Source organism: Colletotrichum tamarilloi (genome assembly GCF_030869305.1).
Source record: "Colletotrichum tamarilloi strain Tom-12 chromosome Unknown Scaffold_149.1, whole genome shotgun sequence".
Lineage (NCBI taxonomy): Eukaryota > Fungi > Ascomycota > Sordariomycetes > Glomerellales > Glomerellaceae > Colletotrichum > Colletotrichum tamarilloi.
The window spans coordinates 19,890-45,013 of record NW_026849532.1 but is presented as its reverse complement, the minus strand read 5'-3'; the positions used below and the strand labels follow the sequence as shown (position 1 = coordinate 45,013).

The following is a 25,124-nucleotide window of genomic DNA, read 5'->3' as shown; positions in this document are numbered from 1 at the left end:
TTTCTCGGCTCCGTACTCCGACGTTCGAAGGGATGATCCCCATTGCATACCTCACAGCGATGGAGTAGACTCCGGACTGCGGAGTCGTTATCATGAACAGGGGTTGTGTGTACTGTTACAAATAGTGAATATTGCAACATCTCCCGCAAGCTAGTATAATCGGGAGCTAAAGACGATAATTCTTTTCGCATTTTGTCAGTCCAACTGCCTGTCATACTTTAGAGCTTGTTCAACAAAGTCTTTTGAACCAGACTTATACCAAAATCTCTCTGTCTTGTATCCCAGCGTATCTTTACAACCATGAGCTGGTTCGGCCTCAGCAAACCTTCCGCTGCAACGGAACCCGACGAGCCAAAGGCCGTCCGTGCTCTGCCCGCGATATGGTACCGCTCTCCAGCCATGTACGAGCTAGAGAGGCGAGCCATCTTCTCTAAACGGTGGATGCTCGTCTCTCACAAGGCGCGCTTCGTCGAGGCGGGTGACTTTGTGCAGATTACCCAGGCTGGCTTCAACTTCTTTCTCGTCAAGGACCGCAAGGGCGAAATCAGGGGTCACCACAACATTTGCCGGCACCGCGCGTACCCCCTAGTGGAGAAGGACAGCGGACATATGAGTGTGCTTGCTTGCAACTATCACGGTAAGTTGATTTATTCAGCAAGATTCTATCTGTCAGAATGTGCAATGCTTACCCTGGTATATTAGCATGGTCGTATGGGTTCGACGGCAAGCTGGCCAAGGCGCCCAAGTACCAAGAGCTGCCCTCGTTCGATAAAAGCAAGAACAGTCTGTTCAAGGTCCATGTTCATGTAGATCAGCTCGGCTTCATCTGGGTGAATCTGGATGGCGCGGAGAAGCCGTCGGTACCGTGGGAGGAGTTCTTCGCCGAGGTGGATACGCAGCCGCGGTTGGAGGGGTTTAATTTGGATGACTACCACTTTGATCACACGTGGGACATGCTGGGTGATTACAACTGGAAGACGCTTGCGGATAACTACAATGAGGTACGTTTGCAAATTTTATCCTTGAGTTGTGAGAGCTTGGGTGTCCTCTGGATCTCGAGGCTGACTGTGATATCAAAATGTAGTGCTATCATTGCCAGACTGGTCACCCTGCAGTGGCTGCTACCACTGACCTGACAAGGTACTGGGTCGAAACGCAAGGAAACTGGATCCAGCACTGGAACGTCGACAAGGAGACCGTTCCTGGTCTGGGCATTCACAGCTGCTACCTCTATCCTAACGCATCCATGACTGTCACGTAAGAATCTCTCCCCCTCGAGTCACAAGCTTTCAAAGCACATAAGAATGCTGGCTAACAATTTTGTCTACATAGCCCAGACTTCATGTACACCCAACGCTGCGTCCCGGTCTCATCAACCCAATCCAAGATGGAATACGAAGTCTACCGCCATAACACAGCCACCGACGAAGCCTTCAACTACATCTCAGACTTCTTCAAGCAGGTCCTCCGCGAAGACAAAGACCTCTGCAACGGCGCGCAGAAGAATTTGAACGCGGGCGTTTTCATGAACGGGGAGCTCCACCCGCGCGTAGAAAAGGGACCGCTCTTCTTCCAGGAGATTACACGGAACCTTGTGATGCGGCACAAGGAGCAAGAAGATAAGGAGGGCGGCGAGATTTGGCCGGCGACGCCGAAGCATGATGTCTCTGACAAGACGGGGGAGGATGTGTCTTTTTGTCGGAGTCTTGATTGTGGGGCTGGGCAGGGGCAGATTGAGGGGTTGGCTTGGTGAGTAACGTAGTGATGGATGAGAACGGTAGAGGTCAAATTGTAGACTAGCGTTTCGTTCGTTGTTGAGTACTTCATGAGTTTGGTGGAAGCCTTGATTATAGGTTCGCAAGGGTACAGATTGATTAGCGACTTTTTTGATGTGTTGACAAACTCAATGCTCCTCGATCCCTGGTGATGACTCTATCCTGGGAAGGCATATCGTCTCTTTACGTACGGTGATACTGCTGGAGCCGTGGGCAAGTGTATCAGGCTATGACTTCAGCACTTGGGCACTTAGGGGCCTTTTGAGTTAACATGAGAGTTGTCGCCGGATGGGACTGAGCCGTGCGATTCGAGAGGCATCGAGAAGATTTCATCATGGGTAGAAATGTGGTCATTATGACTATACGCTATTTTGTCGTGATAATGTACTAATTCTCAAGATTCAACCAATCATCAATCGCTCGCCCATAATCGTTCGCCTCAATGAACCGATTCGACTGGTCTCCAAACGGACCTACGCCCTCGAAAAAGATATCCTCAAACGAAGGCCCCATATCACCCAGCCCCTGCCCGACCAAATGAGACGATGTAGGGGCCTGTTCCGCAATCGACACAGGTGCAATGTCGTCATTGGGAGCGTACACACCCACGTCGTTGGGCACAGCCTTGTGGCCCGAGATGCCGGCTGAGCCGACGAGGTCAAACTCTGCGGCGCCTGTCTCGGTGGAGAGCTCGCGGGCGTCGGAGCGAAGGGTGGCGCCGAACATGGACTGGTCCCAGCCTGCGTCGGGGCGACAGGCGCGGTCGTAGATGAGGAGGTCCCAGAGGAGTTGGGTATTTATGGAGAATGAGCGGTTCTGGGAGGTGTTGTCGCCGCGATCGGGAGGCGACTTCATTACGACGCTGTCTTGAAGGCGTCGGAGATTGCTTGCCTAGGAAATGGTTAGTATTGTCCATGGGGAGTTGAGAATGTAAATTGGACAGGGGCAAAGGGTGACGCACCATGTTGGCGACGCTTGGCCAAACGGCTCCTGTCTTCCGTAAAAAGTTCATACACTTTTCGAAGCCGGATTTTGCTCTGCTCCTGAGTACTTGATCATGGACGAAACTATGCTGTAGGTGGATTGTCGCCACGATGACGACGCAATGCGCCATGACCGGGTCCATGACCGGCAGCGACTTCTTCTCAATCACGTCCAAGAAGAAGATGATCCAGCCGGCAGTCCGATTCATACTCTCAAAAGACTGCTGGATGAAATGTACGGGTATGGTGTGTCGGAAATGCCGCAGGCGCATGGACAGCAGGAAAGGGTGGTTCAGGAGACACGGGATAGTCTCGTGGACGAACTGGCTGAAGAGGAAGGGAATCCAATACTGCCGCTGCGCCTGTAGAGACTCGGGACTCTGTTGGTCGATGCGGTTCGTTGCGAAGCGGAACCTCTGCGGCGCCCGGCAGTCAATGTCGTGGTGGCTCTGCAGCACCATGGAGTAGTCGGAGCGAGAGTCCCAGGGCGGGGGGGCGTCGGGGCTGACCTTGGAGGAGGCGTAGACACGGACCATTCTCCAGACGACGCAGAAGTCGGAGGCGACGGTAGAGATATTCTTGTCCGGGTTGTCGTCGAGGTTATACTCTGGGATCCCGCAGTATGCCGTGAGCCCAAGGACGTGGGAGCCACTGTTGGTGGAGGAGCCTGGGAGGGCGCCCATGAGCCGCGGGGCGGGCATTATACAGCCCTGTAGATGTTGGAGGACGATGATTGTCCTTAGGCAGTAGTTCCTTTCTTGAGCGTTGTTGGGGTTGTTTGTTGGTGGGATGCTGTGTGCGAGGTGGCTCGCCGTGGTGATGCTGAGCCCGGACTGCATAATGTTACCAGCTACGAGGGCATGTCAGCTAGGTGATGATGATGAAGTGGTGGCTCCTTTTCGGAACGCTTACTGGCGAAATCAAACATGCTCAAGAGACATAGTGACTGCAACGTCGACAGCTCGACGCGCCCTTCCGTGACTCGCTCCATGACCATGCGGCGGGCCGATCTTGCGAGGTCGTCCACCTGCTGTTTGATCTGGCTCGTGAGGGACCCTGGCGGACATCGTAGGACCAGGGCTTGGAGCGATAGGATCAGCTCTGGATCTCGCGAGGCGAGAGAATGCAGAAATGTCTCCTCAGCGAATAGGGTGATGGGCTGGGCGTGGAACCACAAGAGGTAGCGACGCCCTGTGTCCATTAACTGCGCCTCGGCGGCACTTGATGGGCTTCTAGGTTGTCGAGTGTAAGCAGATGTTTGGGATAGGGATGGAACCGATTGCATGATTGAGGTTTACATACGTAGGACTCCATGCTGGCGGAGCTGAGTCTGGTTTTGGGCCTACTTCCTCTGCAGATACGCTGAGTCTGGGTGAGAGCACATGGCGAGACGCGACGGATGGTTGGGTATGATGTGACACAGGACTACTTCAAGTTAGAAACGTGAGTTGCTTTTGCTACTGTGCTGCCTGAACAATGTTGGCGAACCTCAGATGCTGGATCAAGCGGTCCATCTTATCCTCTAGACTATTGAGTCGGGTTTCCTAACGACGCGGGCCTCGAATTAGCACCGTCGCATAATCAAGTCAAACCTCTACTGGAAAACGAACCATCTCTCTGTTGTGCTTTGTGAGTTGCGAGTCTGGCACCTCGCCGCCAGGCGCATTGTAAACGCATTGTTGTCCCAGTCGCTCACAATATGAGCATGTAGGACGCTCGCCTGGGCACTTTGACTTTTTGCGACTATCATTGTTGTTAGATTCTTATGAATAGCAAGAACTACGGATCCTCCGTACCGACATGGCTCGCAGGCCTGGCGTGCTCGTTTGGCATATCGAGCATCGTCCATCACCACAAGGGAGACGTCAAGAAGCCCCAGAGGGTAGAGGCTGGCGTTGCTGCGATAGGGTGGGTTTCTGGAGTGGAGGGTTCAGGCTCCGCAGCGAAGGATGATCCAAGACGCGTCAATGAGATGTATTGTTCCCGTACGTAGAGATGTATGAGTCGTCAAGATGTATGAAGCTACTATCGGGAGGCATGTTCCATTAGGGGAAATTTAGTCGCTATGGTAGTTGAACCCAGCTTAGTCTATGTTCTGTCTGTAATCCGGGGTCTTCGGGCTGGACTCGGACTTGAAGATAGCTCGTTAATGCTGAGGCGATAAGTGGTTAAGGATTCAGCCCCCCGTCTTATCGGCATGATATGGGCTCGCATGGGTTTGAACCATGGATGAATGGGTGGCAGATGGGAGATGGCAGAGACTGGAATGTCCCCGCACATTTGCTTTGCAGGGTAATTGATAAACAGGCGGCCCGGGTGACACATCCCGGTCGTGGGGAAGACCCACCGCTGATAAGACTCCTCTTTGACTTTCTCCTCCTTCTCCAACCCAAGTTCGTGGTCCTCGCCGTATAGAGCCGATCACGAGGTCTATCCTAACTGGTTGAAGGTTCATCTCTTCAGCTCTGCATTCTTCTATGGTGTTGTGTTACCTTGAGCAGCAGATGCTCAATTTTGAAACGGAAACTCCGTTCGGTCTTCCTTAACGTGAACATTGCCTTCCAGAACCTAGAAAAACTACAGACTTCTCCCCCAAAACAAGAAGATGTGGTTGGTCATATCCGCCTCTTCGATTTTGCTCCCATGAGAATGTGACTGTCCATCTTGGGAACCTACAAGACCCATAGTGAGAGGCCCACGTGGAAGCCATCAACCGGGCCGCTCCGATCGATGTGCCTTCCCTGGTATGCCTCATGTGAAGACCTGTATGTTGAACCATTGCCTATTCCAATGGATAGACAGCACTTTGCGTACAGTTCAAGCAGCCTTATATAGACTTGATACAGCATGCATGCACTATACTTGGACACCAAAACAGAAACCCCAAGACATTCCCCTCAACGCCGGCAGAGTTCATCTGATCTACACGTGCCCTCGACCGTCCATCCTGCAGCTGTCGCGTGTGCGAGACTACAGGAATGACATCACATCAAGTCAATGGATCCTACTTAATCACGAATAGTCTCCCTACCATCAAGCTGTCAAATATTTGCTACCACCATCCCGTCGGCCCCTCGCGTCTGGCAGATGCGGCCCTCCGGCAGACGGAGGCTACGCCAGGGGGCGCCCCGCCATCTCAGTAAGCAATGAGCCAATCACGGCACACCAAAAGGGGCAGACGCACGGCGGAGGCGGGCACCCCGCAGTCCCGAGATCGGCGCCCCTCCAAAAGTTTGAACTCTGCCCAAGCAAATCACGAAATTATGACTCCTGACCCAATTTCCCCTCCACGATCAATCTGCCATTGTATTGTATTGAAACCAGCTTTACGGAGGCTATTACGTGAGATCCATAGTGGATATCAGTTTTCGTCAGCATCGAACCACATCGAATTGTCAAATCCAATTGACTTAAGAGTCACCCCGCCATCCACCCCTCCGCGAGTCCCGAACATCAACAGACTCAACCTGCGATCAACAAACACACGATTCCCGAGTCTCGATACAATCACACACGATACTCACAATGGCTGCCTTTCCGCCCCCTCCTGTCAACACCATTGACTGGTCCAACGTCGGCTTCAAGGTCCGCGAAGGTGAGAGCTTCCTCCCAACACTGCCCCTCCTTCAACCCCACCTCTCTTGCAATGGTCGTCTTCGTCAAGGAACCACAAACTAACGTCGTCAACTACAGTCAACGGCCACATCGAGTCCACCTACTCCGTCACGACCGGACAATGGACGCCCCTCAAGTTCGTCGCCGACCCCTTCATGCGCATCCACGGCATGGCGCCCGCCCTCAACTACGGCCAACAAGCCTACGAAGGCCTCAAGGCCTTCCGCGCCCCGGGTGACAAGCAAATCAACATCTTCCGCGCCGACAAGAACGCGAAACGCCTCCAGCACTCCGCCGACGTCGCCTCCATGCCCCGCGTCCCCGAAGACCTCTTCATCGCCGCCGTCAAGGCCGCCGTCTCCCTCAACGCAGGCTACGTCCCGCCCCACGAGACCGGCGCCGCCATGTACATCCGCCCCCAGCTCTACGGCTCCTCCGCCCAGCTGGGCCTCAGCCCGCCCGAGGAGTACATTTTCGCCGTGTTTGTCATCCCCACGGGCGTCTACCACGGCAGCCACCCTGTAAACGCGCTGATCCTCGACGACTTTGACCGTGCTGCGCCGAATGGTACCGGACACGCCAAGGTGGGCGGAAACTACGCACCCGTGCTGCGCTTCAGCGACCGCGCGAGGAGCGAAGGATACGGGATCACGCTGCATCTCGACAGTGTCAAGCACGAGGAGATTGACGAGTTTAGCACGAGTGGTTTCATTGGTGCCAAGAAGGAAGGCGACAGGATTACGCTTGTCGTGCCGGATTCCAAGTGCGTTATTGACAGCGTGACGAGCGCCAGTATCCAGGACATTGGCCGTAGCTTCGGCTGGGCGGTTGAGAAGCGAGTGGTGAGTTTTGAGCATCTATTATACCACCTTGGAAAGTTCAAGGAACTATGCTAATCAAAGGTGCACCAACAGATCAAGTACAGCGAACTCCCCACCTTCACCGAGGTCATGGCCGCCGGCACGGCAGCAGCTCTGGTCCCCATCCGCTCCATCACGCGGCGCGTCGACGCCTCTTCCCCTCAGTCCCTCGCTGGCAGCTCGCAGGAGCGCGTCAGCAGCGCCAAGGCTGGGGAGGAGACGGTGACGTTCATCCCCGAGAGCCAGGAGGAGGCGGGCGATATCTGCCTGAAGCTTCTGTCGACGCTGCAGGCTATCCAGCTCGGCAAGCTCAAGGACGAGTTTGGATGGAACTTTGTCGTCAGCGAGGCGGACGGCACGGCGGTTGTGGGGGAGGCCAAGACGAATGGGTCTGCGCAGACTGTTGACCAGATGGATTAGGGTGTTCTTCTTGGGAAGAGGACGTTGGAAGGCTCAGTCATGTCTATGATACGACATTATCGTCGCCAGGACTTGTCTAGAGTGGCATAGTTTCTGTGGCGTACACATGTTTCGGGAAGGGCTTGATCGGAGTGGAGTAAATCAGTTAAAAGCACAAAAAGCGACAAAATGAAATAGAGCATTGATTGGACCCAGATGTACGGACTACCGGACCTCGCGTAGGAATGATGCGCATCTTGTCACGCCTGTTTGGCTTGGGCGGTGTACCATGGTGTCGGCGCCATGCGATGCAGGCTACTTGGGATTTGACGGACTACTTTGATAGTCAGTCCCGAAGAGAGATTGAGTTTTGGGTTGACAGATGCGACAGGCTGTGGTTCGCGAGTCCCGTGTAACATCGGACATTGCCCTAGCTAGGTCACGGAGAGAAGAGAGATCAACCGACAGTAAGCATCTCTCGGTTCATGGCATCACGGGTGTCACAGACCAATATTCACCCTGGCTTGATTCCAACAGTCTGGGACGGTCAGGCATGCGATGCAATCTTACCAGCATCGTCAGAGTCCGTGCCAGGCGCGACACACGGGCGTAAACTGGATTGGATCTGTCAGTTGTCATCAACATGGGCAAGTCAGCTCTGTTGATCGTCTGTTGACCAGTCTGTTAATGGGATGGGAAGGCAAAAGAAAGCTGGAAAAGTGACGGGCACGAGAGCTGTATCGAGTATCCCGCGTGGCTATGCAAAACAACTAGCCGTACTCCGTATGCTTCGTACACATACGCAGTAAACAGGCCAGAGACTCCAAAGAGTGGGAGGAGAGACGAAAAGTCTTGGCAAACAAAAGTGAGCAATGTCTTGGCGGTCCAATGGGACCATGTTTGCCCAAAAATTCCCTCACGCCAAAAAGTTTGACGGAGAGACTCAAATATGAGGCTTTTTTTTTCCAGTTAGATGAGATTGTCATGACCAAAGTCGCCTTTTCTTAGGGCGGATAGCCGACCTCGTCAAAATTGTTAAGGAAATGGATGCGGCACGCTTGGCGGGCGCTAGCAGAAGCTTAGCAGCTCTAAACAAACCAAACACGGCCGGGTGGGTCCAGATACCCGTTCTTGCCTCCGAACATTCGGTCCACTTTATTCTCGAGAGGACCCACTTGTTTTGCATGTCCCCGCAGAAACCCTCCGGGGATGGCAGGGGTAGCTACGGGCGTGTCGCTTGCATCCTCCCACCTCCCACCACCTGCCCCTTCTTTGTCTGCATTCAACTCTTACTATGGATAGGTACACATGGAGTACATGCTACTATGCTAGAACCTAGCATCTTAGCTCGGGCTGCCTCCCGACGCCCATCTTCCCTCCATTCTGTTTTGCCCCGTCTCTCTTCTCTCTTTCATTCTAAAGCTAAGAGTCCATCCAACCCCCCGGGGTTTGTCATTCTGCCCATCACCGTCTAGTCATGCCCTACAGTCTACACAGCCCGGACCATTTACCTAGGTACGGCAAAGACCGGCATCCGGCGTAAAGGGGCCAGAGTTGGACTGTGGACATGGTGAGGCATTATGTTGCTGCTTCAAAGTTGAAGAGCAGAGCCCGGCCACAGTCTGACAGATCCCATCCTTCTTTGGGTATTCACTTCCCTGGATGCCCCCCATCCATCCACGGACCACATCGTCAACATCAATTTCCCCTACGCCCGCAGCTTGGCTCTTTTGGGCGCCGCCTTGGCAAGTTGGCTCTAGCTGTTCGGAGGGAAAAAGTAAAGGGCCAAGGATCCATCCCACCTTGGTGACTGCTCTCACAGACGCGCTGTAGTCAGGGCTTGGCAGCATATTGGATCACTGGCACGTGCAGCAACATCAGGTCAGACTGGCAGAGAAAACCAACAACTCAGACATACCTAGCATCGCGAGAGGGTGTAGAAGTCGAGAGCTGAAAATGCGCTAGAGACTCTTAGCAAGAGACAACATGGCCAGCGGCATCCCACCTTCAACAAGCTTCGCGCGCGAGAGGGACAGAGACGCCGTCATCATTCTTGCGAGTGTGGCCCGTTTTCTGCCATGGAAAGCCAAAAGTTTCGAGCCTCATCCTTTGGCTACCCAAAGCCGCCGGAGCTGCCTCAGTGGCAGTGTGCAGATTGACACCACCAACTCAACTATGGTTACGGGTCCCGCGAACACCGCATTCTTAGTCTCAAAAGAGTCAAAGACTCTAGGTACTGCGTGCTCTCCCACCATCTCTGACTGGAGGAGAGCCGCCTCTACCCCTACCTTTACGCAAGCTACCCCTGCCAACCGGCCTCTCCACTCAGTCTACCTACTCGCAAGCAGTATCGCAGCAAAAACGTTCATCATCACCACTTGATGGATACAGCCTACTTTCAGCATGCCGGCACATACATAGCAGCGGGCGCTCGTTCCCTCACCTGCATCATCCGGCCTTCCTCCCACCCGGCACACCTTGCCGCACTTCGCCTGAAGTCCACTACACGAGCCCATCCAACCCCAGAGCCGAAGGAAGAGCACCTAGTCATAGCCGCTCCGCTTCCGAAGGGCCAACCCCCATTATCGAAGAAAGCTTGTGACAGTCTTGTTTCTGTCATCAAACTCTTTCTCATAAGCACCCAAAGGGGGAGGGGCATCCCCGTCTGTTCACAGATAAGCCCGTGCATATGTGCAGATGGGAAACCTGCACGCCACATGCCACATGGGATCTCACAAGTAGGCCCCGAGGTGGGTAACGTCAAGAAGGTGGGAAGGGGGACAAGTGGGCTGGATTCCACCCCCGGGGATGGCCGTCGTTGTCGACCGCCCAGTCGTTCCTCGATGCTAATATGGGCCCGGTGGCTTTTGCTCTCCGGGGCTAATTGACAAAAAGTAGAGGCCGCGTCGGTACTAGGGCCGCTTCATCAAGGATGCATCGAAATTCCCGTTACACTAGCCGGGCTAGCCTTGACCGCCATGCTGGCCTGCCTCTCTGTAACTCTTTTCGAGGGTCCCCGAGATGGGCAAGATGAACCAAGATCCCTCATGGCACCCCCACTCTCTCCCCTTCCTTCATCCAACTTTGCCGTCTTTGTCTTTTGTCTTTTGAGACAAAGATTTAATCCTGAGATTAGGGTAGGGCAACCCAGAAACATCAAGACCCTGTCATTCCAAATTCCCGGGACTTAAAGAAGTCGCATCCCGCCCTTTCAATCTTCAACCGCAAGATCTTATCGTGTATTGGTTCTTGTGAAGTCCCCTCTTTACCACTTTGCTAGATATTCTCTGCCCTCAGCATCCTGCTATTTTGTTAGGTCTCATCTCTCACTCGCTGTGCTTTACGCCGGCGCATTTTCTTTCCCTCCCCTTTCCCATTTCTCAACCTTTCCACCCCCTGAAATAGAATTCCAGCCTGGCATGGACGCCCAAGGCACCCCAACAACCCCGAGCGCTCCTAGAATCACAATCGAAGACAAGCTCGAGAAGCACAAGTCCGGTTCGACCGTCGACGAGTGGTCTACGTTCCCGCGCCCCGGTCCTGATGGAGGCTCCAGCTCTGGCATCGCCGGCGGTATCTACTCGAGCCGCGACCTGAACCGCGTCGCTTCGAACCGCCTCTCACGCGCTATTACCAGGGAATCGAATGCTGAGGCTGATGATGGTGGCGATGATTGGCGTCGCGATGATGGGAGGAAGAAGCAGGTGTTCACCGGCACGACGTTGATGTGGTATGTTGTTTGGCCGTGATGCGCTCCCTCTGTAAGGGTTTGAGGGGGCTTATGTGCTGACGGGTTCGGCAGGCTTGCGTACCAGTCTATTGGCGTCATCTACGGCGACATTGGAACCAGGTGAGTCCATCAAGGAACGTATGCGGGAGTTCTTTGTTTTGTTGACAACGGTTTAGTCCTCTCTACGTCTACTCGTCTACCTTCACTGATCTTCCAACCAAGAACGACCTCATTCAGGTTCTGTCTCTCATCATCTGGTCCCTCACTCTCATGGTCACGGTCAAATATGTCTTCATCGTCTTACACGCCGATAACGAGGGCGAGGGTGGTACCTTTTCGTGCTACTCCCTCTTGACCCGATTTGTAAGTCGAATCAGCCTCAAACACTGATGCTTCCCCTTTCTACGCGTGCGTGCTCTTACACCACCAAGGCCAACATCACAAACTTTGATCCCCGCGAAGAAGCAACGGTACGCATCGAACGCCACAACACACAAGACGTCCGCCCCGTCACGCGCGGCATCCGCTCCGCCATTGAAAAGTCCAAATTCACACGAGGCTTCCTTAAGACCATCGGCGTCCTCGCCGTCTCCATGGTCATCGCTGACGGTATCCTCACCCCCGCACAATCCGTCCTCGGCGCCATCCAAGGTCTTTCCGTCGTCAAGCCCGACATCAGCACCTCCACCATCGTCGGCACCACCTGCGGCATCCTCGTCCTGCTCTTCCTGATCCAACCCCTCGGCACCACCAAGCTCGCCACCACCTTTGCGCCCATTGTCATCATCTGGCTGGGCTTCAACGGCGCTTTTGGCATCTACAATCTTGTAAAGTACGACTACACCGTTCTCAAGGCATTCAGCCCCTACTACGCTATCCACTTCTTCATGGAAAAGAAGACGGAGGGCTGGAGGATGCTCGGCGGCGTTCTCCTCTGTTTCACCGGCGTCGAAGCCCTCTTCGCCGATCTCGGTGCCTTCAGCATGCGCGCCGTGCAGATGAGCTGGCTGCTCTGGACTTACCCCTGCCTGATCCTCGCCTACAGCGGACAGGCCGCCCATCTCGCCCTCATGCCGGAGAAGTACACCAACCCCTTCTTCAACACCGTGCCCCCCGGCATGCTCTACCCGAGCTTGATCCTCGCCGTGCTCGCCGCCATCGTCGCCTCGCAAGCCATCATCACGGCGACCTTCCAGCTTTCCAGCCAGATCATGAAGCTCTCCTATTGCCCCCAGATGAAGGTCGTCCACACCTCCTCCACCTTCCACGGCCAGGTCTACGTGCCCCTGCTCAACTGGCTCCTCATGCTCGGCACGATCCTCGTCACGGCAGTCTACAACAACACAACCAGTTTGGGTCACGCCTACGGCGTCTGCGTCATCTTCGTCACCTTCTTCGACACCCTCATGGTCACCCTCGTCGCCATCCTCGTCTGGCGCCTGCCCGTCTGGCTCATTGCCCTCCCGGCCCTCATGTTCGCCACCCTCGACGGCCTCTACCTCTCCTCGGCGCTCAACAAGGTCCCCGATGGCGCGTGGTTCACGCTTCTCATCTCCGCCCTCATGGCCGGCATGTTCCTCCTCTGGCGCTTCGGCAAGGAGAACCAGTGGCGCGCCGAGGCCGAGGACCGCTTCCAGCCCAGCACCCTCGTCACCAAGAACAAGGAGGGCATGCTTGCGCTCACGCAGCGCTGGGGCGGCGATGTGCTTTCCCCTGTCAGCGGTTTCGGTATCTTCTTCGACAAGACGGGCGTACAGACGCCAAGCGTTTTCACGCACTTTGCCTCCAAGCTTGGCGCGCTCCCCGACGTGGCGGTATTCTTCCATCTTCACCCCGTCGAGGTTCCCACTGTTCCTGATTCAGAGCGCTACCACATCTCGCGGTTCGCAAATCTGGCGGGCTGCTATCGCCTCGTCGTCCGCCACGGTTTCATGGATGAAGTCGTCAGTCCCGATCTGGGCGCGTTGATTTACGAGCAGGTGCGCAAATTTGTCGTCCAGCAGGCGGCGAGTAAGGCGGCTACCGCATGCGGAGAGACGACGACGGACGCCTCGTGGGAGGACACGGAAGGCCCTGTGGAGCTTCGGGACGAGAAAGTTGCGGCGGAGCTGGCGAAGCTGGATCGTGCTTATTCGCACAAGGTGCTGTATATCGTCGGTAAGGGGCAGATGCATATCCGGACAGGGACGAGTATTCTCCGGCGCTTCACTTTGGGTACTTTCTTGTGGATTCGGGATAATACTCGGGCCAAGATTGCGAATCTGAGGTTGGCGATGGATAGGGTTGTTGAGGTTGGGTTTGTCAAGGAGATTTAAGAGTTATACATACACACAAGTACATAATGATGTTATGTCGAGGGGTTTTGGTGGTTGGGATTGAATGGTGGTGCTGTACTGGAATATGTTGGTTTCGTAGTTTAATTCCAACTGAACCTTTCCCCCAGAGATGACTTCCGCAGCTTCTGTCGTTTTTGTGCTCTATAGTTGCCTTGGCAATCATCTTGTGCTGCATGTTGGCAGGAAGTGAGTCGTCCTGCTCGTGCCAAGGTGTTCTGGTACAGGAATCTATTCTGTGGACATAGTCTCCTTACGTGCAACGGCTGCAGTTCACATCCCCGGAAGTAGGGAAAGTGTCAGAAGAAGATACGATCTTATGTTCGAAGACGAGACGCAATCGAGTCGATGAATTTTAGTGGAGTACACATCTTCTGAACAAAGGAAGACGCCTATCTGTTCATGGTAACACGACGAGCACGGTGCGTATGTATAGCCTGCCTCGCTCAGTTTCAGAAATGAATTACTAGAGGTTCCTTGAGGGGGTGGGGCATGGTACGCTGGTAACATTGTACTAATGCTGTGTAACATTGCAGCGCGCCTTATGCCCCAGTGTTGAGGAATCAGGTCGAAGGGCTCTAAAGAATATGCCAGCATATCGACATCGCCGTCCAAGCTGCCATCGAAATATGATGTTTTTATCTATAGAGGTGCTCAGAGTATTCCGACTTTGCCGCCAAAATTTGGAAAGTGCATTGATTATCAAGCTCAAAACTTGGAAGAAATCGTGGTTTGGAGGAAGGCGGTATTCCAGGCCCTGCAGCTTGATCGTGTCCATAGTTCTCTCAAGCAGTGTCAGATATTGTCGGCTCTGTACCCTAAAAGCCAGCTCGACTTCTAGATATCTAGACTAGCCGTATTATAATGAAACCGTATTTTCCTTGCGCTGCACTTGATGCCAAAGGACATGAGAAAGATGTCACGAGTTATGGTACATATTCATAGGCATACGGATTATGATTAAGTAGTTCAACTATTTGAATAAAAATAAATCAAAGAGAAAGGTCTGTATATAAGATATATATAATACATACCTAATATAGTACGTAACAAGCATTCCGTGAGATGCGGCTACTATCCCTGTTACGTGACAAAAGATCACAATAAGGAGGTTCGTCGAATGCATTATCTGTTTCTCTCATCCTCTTAAGAAATACTTCTGCGCAGTCCAATCTGTTGATTAATTCTGTAAGGATTACTAGTGTAAAGATGAGACAAATAAAAGAAAGGGGTTAAGTAAGAATGTCTCGGGGCAAATCAAACAATCTTATGCTCTTCAATCTTCCTGAGCGCCGGTTGCTCTACCTCACCAAGGAACCCGTGGTTGTTCAGAACCCTCCAGTATGCATTCTTCATCACCACGGCATTGTAAGTCTTGTCCTCCCACACCACGACCTTGTGGGCGATATTATCTCTTTGAACCCGCATGTCGTTCAGCTCTTTGCCATACGTGTCCCAGTTTTCGGCGTTTTGATTGACTTCGTTTTGAAGGGCTCTATTCTTCGTTTGCAGGGGTTCCAAATCTTCAGTGAGCTTCTTGTTGGCCTTCTTGAGCTCGTCAACCTCGTCCGTGAGAGTCTTGTTGAGGTTCTTCTGGACGAGAAGCTGAGCCAGAGCGGAATCTCTTTCGGCCTTCAGCTTCGCTACCTCCTCGGTGAGGGCTGTGACGCGAGCCTTTGCAGCTGAAAGGGCGGGCAGAGCCTGTTCCAGCTCTCTCTTCAGCTTCAGCCTGGCATCCCTCAAGCTGTCGAGTTCCTGGTGGTCCTCAATATCGTGCTTGTGGCCTTCCTTAATGTCATCCTGAAGCTTGGTCACCCTGGCCTCCAGCTGATTGACATCATCGTGGGCCCGTTTCAGAAGGTCTTCAAGGGTAGCGATCTTTGCCTTCTGCACCTTGTCGTCGCTGTTCAAGATGTCTCTGCCCTTGATGAGCTCCCGGATCTGGGCCTCGGCAGCAGCGAGTTGGCTGTCGCGGGCGTGGAGATCGCTATCGAGAGCCTTGAAACGCTGCTAAATGTTAGCATACAATGTATGAGAAAATGACTAGACCAATGAATGCATACATCCTCGGCGTACTTGGCAAGATAGCCAGCTTGGTCGATGAAAGCCTGAGCGTGAGTCAAGGTGCTGACTAGTCCGCGCGGGAAAGGCAACGGCGCTAGGATGCGAGGCAGAGACGGCTGAGTCTGAGGAAGTCGGAGCTCTACCTCGGACTTGTCGGGACTGGACTCAGGGGGGCTGAAGTCGCTGTTTTGGATGGTCAGCTTTATCCTGATCGAGGGAAAAGAGTATACTAACTGAGAGTGACGGTCCAGATGAACAGCAAGAGCGAAATCACCAATCTCTTGGCTAACGTTGGCCTCGATTCCACTTCCCTTCATATGAACAGCAAGTCTCTCGGTGCTCTGCTGCCAGGTGCAAGTCACATGATAGAAGGAGTTGTACTCAAACTTCACAGTCTTCTCGGGGCTAGAAAGGATAGTTTGCTTGGCGACGTGGACGTTGGGGTTCTTCGGCTTTCCTTCGCCATTCTTGGTCCACTGCCAGACGGCCAAAACGGGCTTATCCTTGCCGAAGCCCTCAGGGACGATGAAGGTAGCCATCTCGTTAGTAGCATAGCTGGGCCAGTTGATCTTGCCAGTCCAGATGCGCAGGGAGCCGGCGGGGGTCTGAGACTCAGATTTCCAAATACGGTTGAAAGTCATGGTGCTCTTGTCCTTGTTGGGGTTCGACATGGTGACCTTGAGCTCGCCATAGACCTTCTGAGTAGTGATCTCCCAGGAGTAGTAGTGCGAGTTCTTGAGCGTGAAGACATCATCGCCGCTTGCCGTCTTGGAGACCTTGTCAACAACGAGGTTGAGGAACCAGTTGGCCTTCTGCGCGCCGCGGGCGTCCTTGGTCCACTGCGAGAAGAGGTAGGCAGGGTCACCGGCGCGGGCGGGACCGTTGGGCAAGGTGATGACAAAGGTCTCGTCCAGGCCATATGGCTTCCAGTCGAGCTTACCGAGATAGACGTACATGGCGGTGGATTTGACCAGCGGGGCAGTAGTAGAAGTGGAAGAGGAAGAAGAAGAAGAAGCGGAAGGGGAATTGTTGCTGTCCTTCGGAGGAAGTGGTTTTTTGGGTTGGGGCAGTAGTGATGGCGGAGAGGGAGGTAAATATCTTCTGAATGGGATGAGAGGAAGTGAGAGGATTCGTAGGATGAGACTGAACATCTTATAGTTTGTGATGTGATGGAAAAAGACCTTGTGTGATGTCCTTCTTCCTGCAATTTATGCGAGTTTTCCAAAGCCCAAAACACGACGCGAGATGGCTTTTCGCCTTCGGATTCCCTCTCCTTGGAGTTTGTTGTTGCAAGCGCTCCTATGCACGCTTTCGTTCGATGGCTTCCAGCTGAACGAGGTCCCCGTGGCTACCTGAAAGCTGAAGCGAGCGAGACAGAGCTGATGAGGAGTCAATTCCTGATGTTCTGTTGGGCAGAAACCGAGATGTTGCAATCAGGGATCTGGCCCATCTCCATGGACATTGAGAGAAGCGCATTCGAATCTCGGATGGAGTATCCCGCTTCTGGATGTTATTTTGAGGCTTGCCTAGCGCCGGCTGATAGCTGTGACCTGTGAACGCTGGGAATGGGCAAGTCTGTTGCGAATGAGACATTCGGGAGCTCGAAGGGGCACTGCGATTGGCCCAACACCGCAGATCTCGAGAGTTTCACGAGAAGCTCTCCTCATGTTCTTTGACAGTCTCTACGGTGCTGCATGAGCTTCCCGAATGCACATGACTGCTTCGAAACTTACAAAAGTCATTGATGCAAAAATCTCACTACAGGAAATGATCCCGATCCTGGTGGTTAATCAGGCATTTCCGATAGCATGTGCCTGAATCGAACTTTCAGAAGGGCTTTAGCGAAGAGCTGAGGACATATCGTAATTTGCTGTTTGACGATCTCTTGACGGTAGGCATGTGTCGACGATAGCTGCAGCCCGCCCATTCCCGCCCGTTATTGATCGATGCCGCTTTCGGGCCATTTTCCAAGACAAAATAGAAGCCAGAGTTCCTAGAGCTTTCAGCTTGGCGTCTAGATCAAGTGCGGGGGGACTCGCTAAGAACTTTACCGACTGACATACGCAAGCCACCAAACGACAAGTAAGAAGCACCTCATTCGAGTCGCTCGGTGAAGCTCAGGCCATGAGTGGTCTGGACCCCTCATGCAAGCAAACCAATATGGCGATTGATCATGTACCGGTGAGGGACGGCACGCGGCGGCTGAAGTCGCTAGCACGGTAGGGCATTTCTGGACACTGCATTTTGAATGCTTGGCCGAGACAAAAGTCTCGGCTGGGCAGTAACCCTGGATGAATGCGACGAGACAGACCCTGAGTCTAAAGCTTTCGCCCCCAAGGGACTGCTCGAGGAAGATTGATCACAATGCGGGGGTTTGTTAGTTGGAAGATGGCAAGGCGAGTATTGAGATTCCTGGATCGGAAATTCCTCCTTTTATTCATCTACTGATATCGATTACAGCCATCACTTCCTGAATTTACCATATGCCCATTAAATGTCGAAAGGCCGTAGGAAGTCTAATCGATCTTCTACATTTCTCGTCATGCCCAAGAGGTCTTAGATCTTGGTCAGCAAACATACACTGTCGTTGATGACGGTATATTTCATTCTGCACCCAAGCTGATGGACCTCGCCGTCGGTCTCGCTCGGAGCACCCATCTCTCTTGATGTTGGCAGCAACAGTCGTGACAAGGCTGGTGTAAATCCAAGTCATCGATGATGTCTATTTCGACAACGACATCATCAGCGGGAGCAGTATGCCATCAGAGCTGATGGAAAGCCTATTGCCGAATCTCATCTTCTGTCGGCCTTTGCAGCTTCATGCATTGGAGTTTCATCGCAATGCTCCGATGCATGCCGTCGTGATGCCGTCGATATGATGTAGAGCCAATGCCAGAGATTGCGGTCGAGCATGTCGATCATGCTGTATGTGGTATTGACCGAGACAGTACGTCGCCCCCTTGGATGGTCGAGGCTGCTAGACTGAGCGTTCATGATTCACACAACTAGGTCATGCACACTCGTGACTCGACGTCATCGGGTTCGCGATGTCAGCCGATGCTTTCAACATCGCCGACAGTGGTAGCTGATGATGGGGTATTCGGCGATCTCGGCCGAGCGCTCTTCGGGACCTCGGAGGTCACCCAGTGAGCAGCACGACGTTGCGCGACGTCGCGGAGGGAGATCAACTAAAGTGCCAAGTCCCAGTTCATAGGAAACGGCCACAGTATTTGCGTCTCCTTCGCTGATTTCAGATGAAGTAACTTAATCAGTGACCAAGATAGTAAGTGATCAGATTCAGCATCTAGAGAGTCGGAAGGTCAGCAATATGTACGTTGAAGTTGAGAGAGGTATTCTTACAGCTCCCAGATGCCATCGACTTTAGTGGCGCTTGGGAGAATGTCCACCAACTCATCATCCGACTCGGAGGGTGACTCGGGAGTGCATCCGTAGAGGTTGACTTTGATGGCAACGTCGCGGATAGAGACGACACGAGTAGATGGACCCAGGCCTTGGAACTCAACCACACGAAGAGAGTGGAACATGTCGCTTGGAATCTCCTTGTGGACTATGCTGATGGTAAGCAGTGCGATCCCAAAAGAGAATGAAGAAACTTACAAACTGGCTCCTTCAAGAGGTCAGCCTCAAGTGAGATGACAGTGTCATCCTTGAGTTTGGGTGCGCTCCATTCTCTTTCAAGCTTGGAGAGAAGCTGAGGCACGTTAGATGACGGACAATGAGATCAATGAGGTTCATATCAAAGAACTGAACATACCAGTTGGCATCCCTTGTCTGTGTGCGCAAGCTTTTCTCATTGTAAGCAATTGTCCGACAGAATTTGGGGGAAAAGCTCGTGAAAATGAGCATTGCGGGGCAGAACGTACACCTTTGCCATCCTTAAAACGGGCCTCAACATAAGCAATGCCCTTCTTGGGCTTGGAGATGAAGATGTAGTCGTCGGTCCGACCAAAGGTCAATTGGGTCTCGCTCATCTTGAGTGTATCGAGCATGTCCCTGTTTCTCAATGGCTCTCGAAGATCGTCGTCGATGTCGGCGGGCAGTTTGTGGAGGAGAGAGGGGCATGGAGGGGTTCGTGAAATGGGGCAGAAAAGATTGGAAATTGCCGAAATTTTCGTGGTCGATTGGCGAATCCGGGAGGAGTGGAACGACCGGGGAAGTGGTTTCCCTCTTTTTTTCTGCTTCCTTCCTTTTTTTCTCGATGTACTTTGTACCGGTTGTGGGCCGACAAAAGCCGTGGAGGCAGGTGCATCCAATGCAGGTCGGTTTGGAGGAAGGTGCAGTCCAATTGGATGGGAAGGCAAGGGCTGATCCCAATTCCACAGCGTCGGGAAAGAGCGACTCGGGAGGGGATGCGGTGCAGCGGTGGGCTGGAGGTCTGGAGTCTGGACGGGAATGGACGGGACTGGATTGGGGAAAAGGGAGGGCGGGATCTGGGTAAATGGGGGGGAAGGGGCGGGAAGACGAGCGCTAATAACCACGGCGGCAGGGACCGGTCGTCTTAAGGAACCTTGGGAACGTCTCCAAATGTCGCCGGACGCAGTTTGTCACTTCGATTAAGGTACGGATGTCCGCTTACAGACCCAAATACAGGGAACCTCGAGACTGAGACCTTTGACATGAGAGAAAAGTGACACTAGGAGAACCAATCCAGACCCGTCGATAACAAAGGCAATGGCCGCCGCTCCCCTTGCTTCGATGAAGTTTGCTGAAGTTTCGGTTATAAAAAAGAACGGCGGCCAGCCAGAACAAGAACAATCAAATAATGAGATGGTTCTTCGACCGTCTTTGCATCAGAGCCACCCGCGCTGCACTCGCCCCCGGCCGGGCCGCACCTTGGCACTCGAGTGGCCCTGCAGACTGTTTCGCCCGAGTCTCAACTGAAGCAAGACGTTTTATTCCCTTTGCTGCCTGCTCTTTGCTCCCGTTTCTCATGTCGTTGTTTTCAACTTCAACACCCTTCCGACGGAGTATGTCCACAGCATTTGTAGGTACATGCGCCAAATCCAGACTTGTTCTCTGCAGAAGCCATATATGGCCATGCGCAGATGGGCGCATCAGTTGTCATCGTCTGCGTCCATGGGCGTCATGCCTGTCTGAACTCTGTACTGCAAACGGTGTCACTCAAGGCGCCCTGCAGACGCCAAGTCTCTGCAGCCACTGGCGCCCGATGATCTTGCTCTTTGTCGCCGACTGCAGATGACCACACTGTCGTTCAAAGAATCGAGGAAGAGGTACAACACCGCGATGCACCGCCTTCCCAATAATCGGTATGAATGCACGATGTACGATGCACGAAGCTGGAACATGGTTCCGATGTCTGTGATGGGCACACTGCAAACATTACTTGTCAGTGCGCGGCTTGCCCAGATGGCACTTTCACCAGGAACGCATTGAAACCTGTGGAATTTTGAGGCGGAAATTCCCATCCATCTCAACTTTTGGTCGTCCGAGCACTTGGTAATTGCTGCCAAATACTCTGCCCGTGGAACAGAGATAGCATGGAAAACTCCGCCAAACGGCTTCTTCGTTGAGGCTGTGCTGTCTCACGGTGAAGCTTTTCGGCGTGCTCGTTCGAAATGCAGCTCGCCTGCAGCACCGGGCATCAGAACTAGCTAGACAGAGCGCCGCGTGGCTGTGTAAGCCCTGCAGCTTCACTTCATGAGCTCTGAATTCTTCCCCTGCAAGAATGGAGGTGAGTATCTCCCTCGGATCAGCGGTGGTGAACAGAGTGTAAGGGCTGAAAAAAGCCGGGAGAGCGTCGGTCTACCTAGGTCCCACCCCACGGCAGTGGGGCCGATGATCGCCAAAACTTTTGAGGGAGCAGCCGAGCAGCCGTCCGTCTTGGCCGTCACTAATTGTCTTGCAGATAAAGGAACAGTAAAGGGTGAGTATCTTGAAGCACCGCGTATGAAATCTAAGGTCAAGTGGCTTGCCGAAAAAGTAAGCTGCGCCGTAGGGCCTCTCATTCGGCATCTGCAATGTGCCGGCCGCAACCTTGCGTACTCTTCTTCTCATTGAACAATTGGGACCATGGCTGGATAGCAAAAGGAAAGCCTTATAGGGCTGCCGGAACACCCCGTACTCTTGAGGGGCCTTTTTGTGCATTTTGATGCAGAAGAATGCAGGCACAGCGTGCGCACTTGCGCCCTTCGATCCCTCGTGTGGCTGAAGCGCTGGTTCATCCCAGCCACCTCATTAAAACTGTGGCGTTGCTTATCTAATACCACCAGAACCACAATCACCCGACGCATCATCACGTCACAGGTTCGGATGAAAGTGGAGACCTCCCTCGTGCCTGGAGCTCCCAGCACCTGTTTCAACCCACTACCGTACCTCACGATTTGGAGTCTCTCCAACACATCACCAATTTCTACCCAACGACTCGCGACTCAACAGCTCCGTCAGTCGCATCCGAATCGGGGAGACCTGCTTCACGCAAGATGGAATATTTGGTGTTTGAAGACAAACCGCCAGAGGCCATCAAACCGAGCGATCGTGACGTTTGGGTCCAACTCGGTTTGTCCCTGGTTCTTGGCCTCACAGCATTCACCACCTTCTGCTTCTTGCGCCCACGATGGCCGACCCTGTACGCCGCGCGCAAGCGCAGACTGGACCCCAAAATCGGTTTGCCCGCACTGCCGGATACCTTCTTTGGGTGGATTCCGGGACTTTATCGCGTTACTGAGGAGCAAGTCCTCGCCTCTGCCGGTCTCGATGCCTTTGTCGTAAGTCCGAAGATACCACTCGTGACTCGGCATACTTATCTGACGGGAACAGTTTCTTGCCTTCTTCAAAATGGCTATCCGCATTCTGGCTATACTGGCCTTCTTCGCCTATACCGTGATGCTACCCATCAATGCTTCGCTCGGACCTGAGACTTTCCCTCCAACGAAACCAAAACCTAGTAAAACTCCTACGGCCTCTATCGCGATGGAGACTCGCGCTCTGGGAGTTTATTCACACGACGAAAACTCGGTCTGGGATGCTCCGGACGGCGACGACGAGAGTTTCAACATGGCAAAGAGCTACATCTGGGCATGGCTGGCATTTGGCTACTTCTTCACGGGCTTGACCCTCTACGTCCTAAACAAGGCGACCTTTAGAGTCATACATGTTCGTCAAGAGTACCTCGGCACACAGTCAACAATCACCGACAGAACATTCCGCCTTACTGGCATTCCTCGAAATTTACGCGACGAAGGGAAAATCAAGAAACTCATTGAAAAGCTAGAAATTGGCGAGGTCGAGCATGTCAATCTGTGCTGCGACTGGCGGGAGCTCGACTCGCTCATTGCTCAAAGAGCGCAGGCTTTGGCTCAGCTTGAAGAGACTTGGAGCGTGTATCTCGGAAAACAGGCAGCGCTCCCCAAGTCAGTCCAGCGCCTCCGCGACCCCCAGGCCGAGCCCTCAGTCTTGGAGCCTCGAGAAGACGAAGTCGACGAGGAGGCTGGAGAGAATGGTGGATTATCAGGGCACGAAAACATCAACCCCGAACTCGTCGAGAGACCGCGCCCCAAAGTGAGATTATGGTATGGCTTGCTCAAACTTCAGAGTCGCAAGATAGACGGCCTTGACTACTACGAGGAGAAGCTGCGACGCCTCGACGACAGAATCCGCGAGGCGAGAAAGAAGAACTTCACCCCGGCCGATCTGGCCTTCGTCACGATGGACTCGATCGCCGCTTGTCAGATGGCAATCCAGGCCCGCATCGACCCTCGACCGGGACAGCTTCTTACGAAGCCCGCACCCGCTCCTTCTGATGTAATGTGGCCCAACACGTACGCACCTCGTGGGATTCGTCGTCTCCGTTCATGGATCATTACAATATTTGTCGCCGTCCTCTCCGTCCTGTGGTTGACAATCGTTGCGTCTATTGCTAGTCTGCTAAGCGTTCGCAACTTCCAGACGTGGTTCCCTGGCATTGTTGGATTTTTCGACCAATATCCGACGCTACGTGCCTTGATCGAAACCGGCTTGCCAACGCTTCTCGTTTCGTTGCTGAACGTTGCCGTGCCATATCTCTACGAATACCTCTCGTACGAGCAAGGTATGATCTCCAAGGGTGACGTGGAGCTCTCCATCATTTCCAAAAACTTCTTCTTCACCTTCTTCAACATCTTTGTTGTCTTTGCCACTTCCAACGCAGCTTTCACCGTTGCCAACTTGGTTCGTCAGATCCAGGATATCTGGAAAAGTCCTGCTACCCTGACGCGACAAGTTGCCGGGCAGATCCAGGACCTCGGAATATTCTACACCAACTTCATCATGCTTCAAGGTATTGGCCTCTTCCCCTTTAGGCTGCTCCAAGTCGGCAGCGTCTTCCTCTACCCGATCTATCGGATGGGCGCCAAAACCCCTAGGGACTTTGCCGAAATCATGCAGCCAACTGTGTTCAGCTACGGATTCTACCTACCGACGGCTATGCTCATCTTCATGCTATGCCTGTTGTACAGCACATTGGGATTCGGCTGGCTCATTCTGACCGTCGGCCTCTTTTACTTCATCCTTGGCTACTTCACTTACAAATACCAACTGCTCTACGCAATGGACCAGCCTCAGCATGCGACCGGCGGCGCCTGGAGAATCATCAGTTACCGCGTTATTCTTGGTCTGTTCGTGTCGCAGGTGATACTTTCCAGTATCATGGCACTGTCGCTTGCCTTTGTCCAGTCTATTGCTGTCTTACCTCTGATTGCGTTTACGGTCTGGTACAGCTTCTACTTTAAGCGTCGTTTCGAGCCGCTTACGCGATACATATCTCTGCGCAGCATCCGCATTGAGATTGACCCTGAGGATGCGGCTATACTTGACGAAGACTTTGAGGGGCCGAGACCCTCGCAAGGTTTGCTCAGGCGCGGAAGCACCATTGATGAGGACAAAGAAAAGGGCTTGACCTTTGCGAATCCCAGCTTAACCTCTCGGTATGTTCATTTTTCTTGATTCGTTTCGGTTCACTAACTCTCTACAGTCTAGAAGAGCCGTGGATCTACCAGGATCCACCCCCAGTTCACAATAACACGGACGACGACGAAGAGAGCGGCCCGGATACGGAGACACCGAATGCCCCCGAGAACACGGCCTCGGCCGCGTCGGACAGCTCAATGAGCCTGGGCGACACGCACATCTGGCGGCAGCAGGATGACAGCAACAATCGCTAGTGCGTAGGAGCTTCGCCTAGCTGTTCGCAGCTGCGTTTGTAGATATTCTCATGTGTGCATACGGGAACCTTGCTTAATGATAGGAGGACGTTGGGATGGGTAGCGGGGGTAACAGCACTATACCACTGGAGTTTGGAGTGATCGAGTGTTTCCATCAAGATAATGAGAATTCACGAACGATGCGGA

The 25,124-nt window shown here is 53.3% G+C and overlaps 8 protein-coding genes across 8 annotated transcripts; 4 read left to right on the top strand and 4 right to left on the bottom strand.

The window, feature by feature from the left end:
- Positions 1–300: 300 nt before the first annotated feature.
- On the top strand, positions 301–1,753 carry CTAM01_15137 (cytochrome P450 oxidoreductase; the record flags this gene model as incomplete). Its single annotated transcript, XM_060531136.1, has 4 exons — positions 301–637; positions 703–1,001; positions 1,085–1,257; positions 1,333–1,753. 4 exons carry the CDS (start codon positions 301–303, stop codon positions 1,751–1,753), a joined length of 1,230 nt encoding a protein of 409 aa, XP_060374290.1.
- A 409-nt stretch (positions 1,754–2,162) lies between these two features.
- Positions 2,163–4,797, bottom strand: CTAM01_15136 (uncharacterized protein; the record flags this gene model as incomplete). The annotated part of the gene is made up of 8 exons (XM_060531135.1): positions 2,163–2,666; positions 2,737–3,608; positions 3,671–3,990; positions 4,061–4,183; positions 4,247–4,302; positions 4,369–4,501; positions 4,555–4,674; positions 4,748–4,797. 8 exons carry the CDS (start codon positions 4,795–4,797, stop codon positions 2,163–2,165), a joined length of 2,178 nt encoding a protein of 725 aa, XP_060374289.1.
- A 1,486-nt stretch (positions 4,798–6,283) lies between these two features.
- CTAM01_15135 (branched-chain amino acid aminotransferase) lies at positions 6,284–7,653 on the top strand (the record flags this gene model as incomplete). The annotated part of the gene is made up of 3 exons (XM_060531134.1): positions 6,284–6,353; positions 6,452–7,215; positions 7,288–7,653. The coding sequence occupies 3 exons, from the start codon at positions 6,284–6,286 to the stop codon at positions 7,651–7,653; spliced, it is 1,200 nt and encodes a 399-aa protein (XP_060374288.1).
- Positions 7,654–11,051: 3,398 nt separating this feature from the next.
- CTAM01_15134 (potassium uptake protein) lies at positions 11,052–13,677 on the top strand (the record flags this gene model as incomplete). The annotated part of the gene is made up of 4 exons (XM_060531133.1): positions 11,052–11,362; positions 11,435–11,482; positions 11,539–11,725; positions 11,794–13,677. The coding sequence occupies 4 exons, from the start codon at positions 11,052–11,054 to the stop codon at positions 13,675–13,677; spliced, it is 2,430 nt and encodes an 809-aa protein (XP_060374287.1).
- A 1,275-nt stretch (positions 13,678–14,952) lies between these two features.
- Positions 14,953–16,910, bottom strand: CTAM01_15133 (uncharacterized protein; the record flags this gene model as incomplete). Its single annotated transcript, XM_060531132.1, has 3 exons — positions 14,953–15,702; positions 15,759–15,942; positions 15,994–16,910. The coding sequence occupies 3 exons, from the start codon at positions 16,908–16,910 to the stop codon at positions 14,953–14,955; spliced, it is 1,851 nt and encodes a 616-aa protein (XP_060374286.1).
- A 2,205-nt stretch (positions 16,911–19,115) lies between these two features.
- CTAM01_15132 (thyroid receptor-interacting protein 13) lies at positions 19,116–19,751 on the bottom strand (the record flags this gene model as incomplete). Its single annotated transcript, XM_060531131.1, has 4 exons — positions 19,116–19,327; positions 19,378–19,471; positions 19,535–19,564; positions 19,644–19,751. The coding sequence occupies 4 exons, from the start codon at positions 19,749–19,751 to the stop codon at positions 19,116–19,118; spliced, it is 444 nt and encodes a 147-aa protein (XP_060374285.1).
- A 527-nt stretch (positions 19,752–20,278) lies between these two features.
- CTAM01_15131 (uncharacterized protein) lies at positions 20,279–20,398 on the bottom strand (the record flags this gene model as incomplete). The annotated part of the gene is made up of 1 exon (XM_060531130.1): positions 20,279–20,398. The coding sequence occupies one exon, from the start codon at positions 20,396–20,398 to the stop codon at positions 20,279–20,281; it is 120 nt and encodes a 39-aa protein (XP_060374284.1).
- Positions 20,399–22,220: 1,822 nt separating this feature from the next.
- Positions 22,221–24,938, top strand: CTAM01_15130 (uncharacterized protein; the record flags this gene model as incomplete). Its single annotated transcript, XM_060531129.1, has 3 exons — positions 22,221–22,505; positions 22,558–24,701; positions 24,749–24,938. The coding sequence occupies 3 exons, from the start codon at positions 22,221–22,223 to the stop codon at positions 24,936–24,938; spliced, it is 2,619 nt and encodes an 872-aa protein (XP_060374283.1).
- Positions 24,939–25,124: the final 186 nt, after the last annotated feature.